Source organism: Mastacembelus armatus, chromosome 11 (assembly GCF_900324485.2).
Source record: "Mastacembelus armatus chromosome 11, fMasArm1.2, whole genome shotgun sequence".
NCBI classification, from domain to species: Eukaryota; Metazoa; Chordata; class Actinopteri; order Synbranchiformes; family Mastacembelidae; genus Mastacembelus; species Mastacembelus armatus.
The window spans coordinates 9,444,450-9,451,313 of NC_046643.1; the positions used below are offsets into that span (position 1 = coordinate 9,444,450).

Below are 6,864 nucleotides of genomic sequence, written 5' to 3' on the forward strand. Positions count from 1 at the left end.
CAGAAGTTTAACAGTAATCAAATTGCCACTATATTTTCCCTCCACAGATACACAAACCTGACAGGTGACATACTCCTCTCTTCAGGTACTGTATCGTACCTTGGGGCATTCACACTAGACTACCGTATAGAGTGCCAGAAGCAGTGGCATATCTTGTGCCAAGAAAGCAAAATTCCCAGCTCTGAGGACTTCACCCTCAGCAACACTTTGGGTAACCAGGTGGCCATCAGGGCATGGCAAATTGCTGGCCTTCCTGTAGACTCCTTCTCCACAGAAAATGGCATCATTGTGTTTAACTCCCGCCGCTGGCCCCTGATGATTGACCCACAAGGCCAAGCTAACAAGTGGATCAAGAACATGGAGAAGGCAAATAAGCTTGCTGTGATCAAAATGACAGATGGAAACTATGTGAGGATCTTGGAGAACTCCATCCAGTTTGGTACCCCTGTTCTTTTAGAGAACGTCGGGGAGGACCTTGATCCCGTACTTGAGCCTGTGTTGCTAAAGCAGACCTTCAAACAGCAGGGTGTGGAATACATGAAAATAGGAGAGAATATTGTGGAATATTCTAAAGGCTTTTTGTTCTACATGACAACTGGACTGAGAAACCCTCACTACCTCCCAGAGGTAGCTGTCAAAGTCTGCCTGCTAAACTTTATGATCACTCCACAAGGCTTACAGGATCAGCTTCTAGGGCTTGTAGCAGCCAAAGAGAAGCCTGAACTAGAAGACAAGAAGAATCAGCTCATTCTGGAGAGTGCTGCCAACAATAAGCAGCTGAAGGAAATTGAGGATAAAATCTTACAAGTGCTCTCATCTTCTGAGGGAAACATCTTGGAAGATGAGACCGCTATTAAAATCTTGTCTTCCTCCAAAATCCTGTCTGAGGAGATCTCTGAGAAACAAAAAATTGCAAGCGTCACAGAGAAAGAAATTGATAACACTCGCATGGGCTACCGTCCTGTGGCCGAACACTCCTCCATCTTATTTTTCTGCATTTCAGAACTGGCCAACATTGAACCAATGTACCAGTACTCGCTGTCCTGGTTCATTAACCTTTACCTTGATTCCATCGCCAAGAGCGTGAAGAGCGATGATGTGGCTAAGAGAATCAGCAACATTTCTGAGCACTTTACCCTCAGCATCTACAATAACGTCTGTCGCTCACTCTTTGAGAAGGATAAGCTCCTCTTCTCCTTGCTGCTCACTGTAGGCATTATGCAGGGTAAAGGAAAAGTTGATGACCAAGTCTGGCGCTTCCTTCTGACTGGTGGAATTGCTTTGCATAACCCTTATCCCAACCCTGCCCCAGAGTGGCTGTCTGACAAATCTTGGTCTAAAATAGTTGGGGCATCCAAACTCCCAAACCTGAAGGGTTTCTTTGAACACGTCCAAGACAACATCTCTAAATGGAAGGAGCTTTACGATTCAGGAACGCCCCATGAGGACCAATTACCTGACCAGTGGAATGAGTTGGTGGGGATGGACCGAATGGTTGTAATCAGGTGCTTCAGGCCAGATAAATTAGTTCCAGCAGTGCAGGATTTCATAGTGGATAATATGGGACAGGCTTACATTGAACCACCTCCCTTTGACCTGGCAGGGAGCTACAAAGACTCCAACTGCTGCTCTCCACTCATTTTTATTTTGTCACCAGGATCTGATCCAACTGCAGGTGATACATGCCCACACACTATAGCAGCATTTCCCTCATGTTATTTACTTTAATGCAACATTGCCATGTTCCCTTAGGTCTGCTGAAGTTTGCTGATGACTTACAAATGGGAGGCAGTAGAACCCAAACCATTTCCCTTGGTCAGGGCCAGGGACCCATAGCAGCTCAGATGATAGACAAAGCTATCAAAGAGGGCACCTGGGTTGTATTGCAGAACTGCCACTTAGCCACCAGCTGGATGCCCACTCTGGAGAGGATCTGTGAGGAAACCATAACCCCAGAGAACACACACACCAGTTTTAGGTAACACATTCTACATGGTGAACTTCACGAAAAAATGTTTTTGTATTAATAACACAATTAGGGCAAGTATACTTTTTCATTCCCAGGCTATGGTTAACCAGTTATCCATCTGACAAGTTCCCAATAAGTATCCTTCAGAATGGGCTGAAGATGACCAATGAGCCTCCTAAAGGAATAAGAGCCAACCTGCTGCGCTCCTATCTGAGTCACCCTATCTCGGACCCTGCCTTCTTTGACAGCTCCAAGAAACAAGTCATTTGGCAGAAGCTCCTCTTTGGTCTCACCTTCTTCCATGCACTAGTACAGGAAAGGAGGAACTTTGGACCTCTGGGTGGGCAATTAGTATACTAAAGTTGTTAAAAATCATCATTTTTTTGTCTTCTTGTATTTGTATTACTTGAATCTGATCATTGTAATTTAACTCAGAATGTTATTTCTCTTGTTTCTCTGTTCTGTTTTCAGGTTGGAATATTCCATATGAGTTCAATGAGTCTGACCAGAGGATCAGCATAAGGCAGATCCAGATGTTCCTGGATGAGTATGATGAGGTTCCACTGGAGGCCCTCACATACCTCACAGGTGAGACTTCCTTCCTAACGCAGGATGGAATTGATTTACAAACAAAATAGATAGTATGGTGATATATTGCCTGGCAGTCACTCTTGTATTATAGGTTGAAATATAGCCGCAATCGGTGATGAACAGCCCTCGCCTCGAGCGAACCGCGTCCCCCAGCGAACCGTGTCCACGAACAAACCACGTCCCTAAGCGCCTCTCCCTGAACAGACCACCCCACCAAGGAGACCGCCTCCCCCCTGTGTGCCCTCCTGAATGGGACAGCCTCCCTGAGCACCCCCCCTGAATTGACCCCCCCCCTCCCCCTGAGGAGATCACACCCCCCAAGTAGACCTTGACCTTCAGTAGACCCCCACGGAGGTCTGTGCCAATTTTGGTACAGTTCTGACAAAGTAAGTGCAAGTACATAGGGGGCACTATTGCATCTATAGGGTCTGGTCCATTTGGCTTTTTGATGAGGATGCCCTGAAGGATGCTTGTGCCAAATTTGGTACAGTTCTGACAAAGTAAGTGCAAGTACATAGGGGGCGCTATTGCATCTATAGTGATTTTCTTAAGTCACATGGGTTCAGGCCAGTGGGCTTTACAATTCATCAATTGGTCCGATTGAAATCCGACCATTTGTTTGTGAGTTATCACAATTTCAAGATGGCAAAACATAGGTCAACTTCTGGGGTCCGGCAAAGGAAATCCGTAAAAGTTAGCAAAAAAATTTGGATAACTTTAGCTGCCCCACATGTCTAGATGATGCTGACCAAGAATCAGCTCATTCGGTCAAAAGTCCTAGGACGAGTTCGCTCAAGTACGAGGTGTGCAAAAACTGGACATTTTGCAAAATTCCCATTGGAAATGAATGGCGAGATTTGGTCATCGCCAAGGCAACAGCCTTTAAAATAGGGCTTGGGTCCGATTGGCTTTTATGATCAAATCTGGTACAATTCTGACAAAGTAAATGTTTTGGTTTGAATGGCAATTTTCAAATCGTTATACAGGGGGCGCTATAGGGCCTATTTTGATTTAGTTTAATGAAATGGGTTCAGGGCGGCAGGGACGACAATTCATCAATTGGTCCGATTCAAATCCGACTATGCGTGTGAGAGTTATTACAAGTTGAAGAAATGGTGGCGAGCCAAAAATCGTACGTCGGCTGGAAGGCGGTGTCAAACGAAAACCGTGAAAGCGAGCGAAAAAATTTGACCTAGGATGAGTTCGAAAGAATGCGAGGGCAGCAAAAAACGGCGAACTCAATGACCTTTAGATAAACTCCAGGCTGGTGGACTTCCTGTTGGTCATACGAACTTGACATAATAAGCTTTTTTGCTTGCCCCGAAAGGAAGAAGAGGCGTGCCGAGTTTGGTGAGTGTGCGATGAAAAAAGTGTGGGTCGGCCTCCCATAGGCCCAATGTATTTCGACTTTTCTCGGGGGCGCTGTAGAGCCATTGTTTTGAGGTCGTGTGTGAAACCTTTAAAAAACAAATTTTTTCACGATTCTGACTTGGGTGCAAATTTTTGTGAGTTTTTTCGAATATGTTCAGGGGGTCAAATTAAGGGTTTTTACGCAGAAGAAGAAAAAGATTCGTAATAATAATAAGAATATTCCTAACGATTTCCAGGCCCATGGCCACCTGTCAATTATAATATATATATTTTCGGAAAGGTCTCGCGCAGTCCCAGGTCATGGTGGGGTGTGGGTAAGTCGTCCATGCTACCTGGGGGGACCCCTTGCAGTTTTGTATTCCTGGCTCACTGAGCGATCACAATAGCCCCTTGCCAGCACTGTCAGTGCGCTCGGGCCTAAAAAAGCAGTTGTACAATCTAAATTGGTTCAGAGTTGACGAAATAAACCAATAACATCAGTGTTTGTTAGATTTCTTTAAAAATGATCACTGTAGTCTAAGTTAAGAATGCCATATGGTATAATATGGTCAGTGATTTTTGTAGCATCTGTCTGTACACAGATGACTGTCACATGTTTTTTCTTCTTTGCTTTTCTTCTTCCCACAGGTGAGTGCAACTACGGAGGCAGGGTGACGGATGACAAAGACAGGCGTTTGCTGCTCTCGCTCCTGTCCATATTCTACAGTCAGGAGCTGGTAGAGCAAGAATGCTATCACCTTTGTGAGGGAGATCTGTATTACGTCCCAGCTCACGGCCCCTATCAGGTACCACTCTGGTCTATTAATGCTACATGAGAAGATAGATTTACAGTTTTCCCAGAAGAGCAAGTCTGGAATGAAATCTAGATAATCTTCAACCTTGGTGACAAAGTGTTGAAGATCTCTTCTTATATTACGTTTTTCTTTATTTCAGACATATGTTAACTACATTCGCAGTCTACCGATTTGTGCCGATCCTTGTGTGTTTGGACTTCATAGCAATGCTGACATCACAAAGGATAATCAAGAGACCAATCAGCTCCTGGATGGAGTATTGCTGACCCTGCCCAGGCAGGCAGGAGGCGGGGCTAAGTCACCTCAGGTTTGCACTGTCCACCATCTGAAGCATATTTCCCTTAAAGAAATGTGTAAACTTATCTTCATGTTGTCTTCTGTTTATATTGTAGGAAGTAGTAGATGAGCTTGCAGAAAACATCCTGTGTAAGCTGCCAGCAGATTTCGATGTACAAATGGTGAATGATAAATACCCTGTCACCTATGAGGAGTCTATGAATACTGTTTTGAGGCAGGAAGTAATCCGCTTCAACAGGTACTTATGTTGCTATGGGATTAACTATTCAGCTTGTCAAATACCAGCCTTAATTGTGAATCATGCAATTGTTCCTCAATATGTCCATGAAATTTATAAAATCCTTTTTGATTAATAGTTAATCACACTCGTCTCTCCTCTCGTCAGACTCATAGGTGTGGTGCATGTCAGCATGATAAATATCCGTAAAGCCTTGAAGGGCCAGATTGTTATGTCTACAGAACTTGAGAACGTCTTTAACAGCATGTTAGTGGGCAAGGTGCCTGCGATGTGGGCAGCCAAGTCGTACCCCTCTCTCAAGCCAATGGGGAGCTACGTGACTGATCTGCTAGCCAGGCTGCAATTCCTACAAGTAAGAGTTATGGTTATGTTTTGATTGAAGGGAACACATTTGGAACGTGGCTGGCAAGATGCATTAAGCAAATACTAAGTAGTTTATGTAATTCAGTCAAATAGGATACATGTGCACTTAAATAAATGAATCTGTTGTGTATATGGAGTACAAAATGAACTAAGGTCACATCACACCAAACTAGTCCTTTACAGTAAAGATCTTAAATCTTTGAGAGGCAGCACTGGATGTATAGACAGTCGATGCTATTGCTTGTTTTCAACTTGGTTGTAGCTGTACATGTGCATGGATGTCTGTTTTGACAGGATTGGATAGATAATGGACCACCTACAGTCTTCTGGCTCTCTGGCTTTTACTTCACCCAGTCATTCCTTACTGGGGTGTCTCAGAATTTCGCCAGGAAATACACCATCCCTATAGACTACATTGGCTTTGAATTTGAGGCATGAAATTCTAACTCTTATTCATATTCAATAATTATAATGTAAAATAATGTAGAGACAGTTTGGGTGGATATTCATGCTCTGAGTTGTGCTCCAGGTAACCAAAGAGAAGACCCACATGGATCAAAGGCCAGAGGATGGAGCCTATGTTAGGGGCCTTTTCATGGAGGGAGCACGCTGGGATATGGAGAACATGGTCATTGGAGAGTCCCTCCCCAAGATTCTTTTTGACTCTTTACCAATCATCAAACTCAAACCAGGAGAAATGGCAAAGTTTAAGCATGAAAACATCTATGTTTGTCCTGTTTACAAAACCAGTGCTCGCAGAGGGACCTTGTCCACCACAGGCCACTCCACCAACTATGTTCTGTCCATCGAGCTGCCCTCTGACAAGCCACAGAAACACTGGATTAACCGTGGGGTCGCATGCCTCTGTCAGCTGGATGATTAAAACAGCTGATTACTACAATTATTATTAAAATATTGCCAAAATAAGTTCCTGTGTGTTTTCATGCAGAAGTAAAATGAAAAAAATTGTTTGTGTATATTTTTTCAATTGCATGGAAAGGTGTTACTGGGATTTAGCTTTAAAATACTAATACATATCTTCTGTGAGGCTGTGGACATTTTATATAACTGAAGCAAAATGAGACAGAAGCTCAAAAGCTGTCACATCTAGTGTGCTGCCATAGAGGCTGGAATCTTTAACAAAATGACAAAATGACTAAGCATATCTGGCAGGATTTACTGATAATATAGTTGTAGTGTTTTTATTGATTTTAGTTTCAGAGATAGCAAGATACTAAAAA

The 6,864-nt window shown here is 43.6% G+C and overlaps 1 protein-coding gene across 1 annotated transcript in view; it reads left to right on the plus strand.

Moving 5' to 3' along the window:
• dnah3 (dynein axonemal heavy chain 3) overlaps positions 1 to 6,506 on the plus strand; it is a 24,621-nt gene extending 18,115 nt beyond the window's left edge. Inside the window, exons 53-62 of the mRNA XM_026300236.1 lie at positions 48 to 1,675; positions 1,753 to 1,978; positions 2,065 to 2,309; positions 2,441 to 2,557; positions 4,559 to 4,716; positions 4,865 to 5,032; positions 5,118 to 5,260; positions 5,408 to 5,612; positions 5,918 to 6,055; positions 6,153 to 6,506. Of these exons, the coding sequence (XP_026156021.1) occupies positions 48 to 1,675; positions 1,753 to 1,978; positions 2,065 to 2,309; positions 2,441 to 2,557; positions 4,559 to 4,716; positions 4,865 to 5,032; positions 5,118 to 5,260; positions 5,408 to 5,612; positions 5,918 to 6,055; positions 6,153 to 6,506 (3,382 nt within the window). The remainder of the gene's footprint in view (positions 1 to 47; positions 1,676 to 1,752; positions 1,979 to 2,064; positions 2,310 to 2,440; positions 2,558 to 4,558; positions 4,717 to 4,864; positions 5,033 to 5,117; positions 5,261 to 5,407; positions 5,613 to 5,917; positions 6,056 to 6,152) is intronic.
• Positions 6,507 to 6,864: the final 358 nt, after the last annotated feature.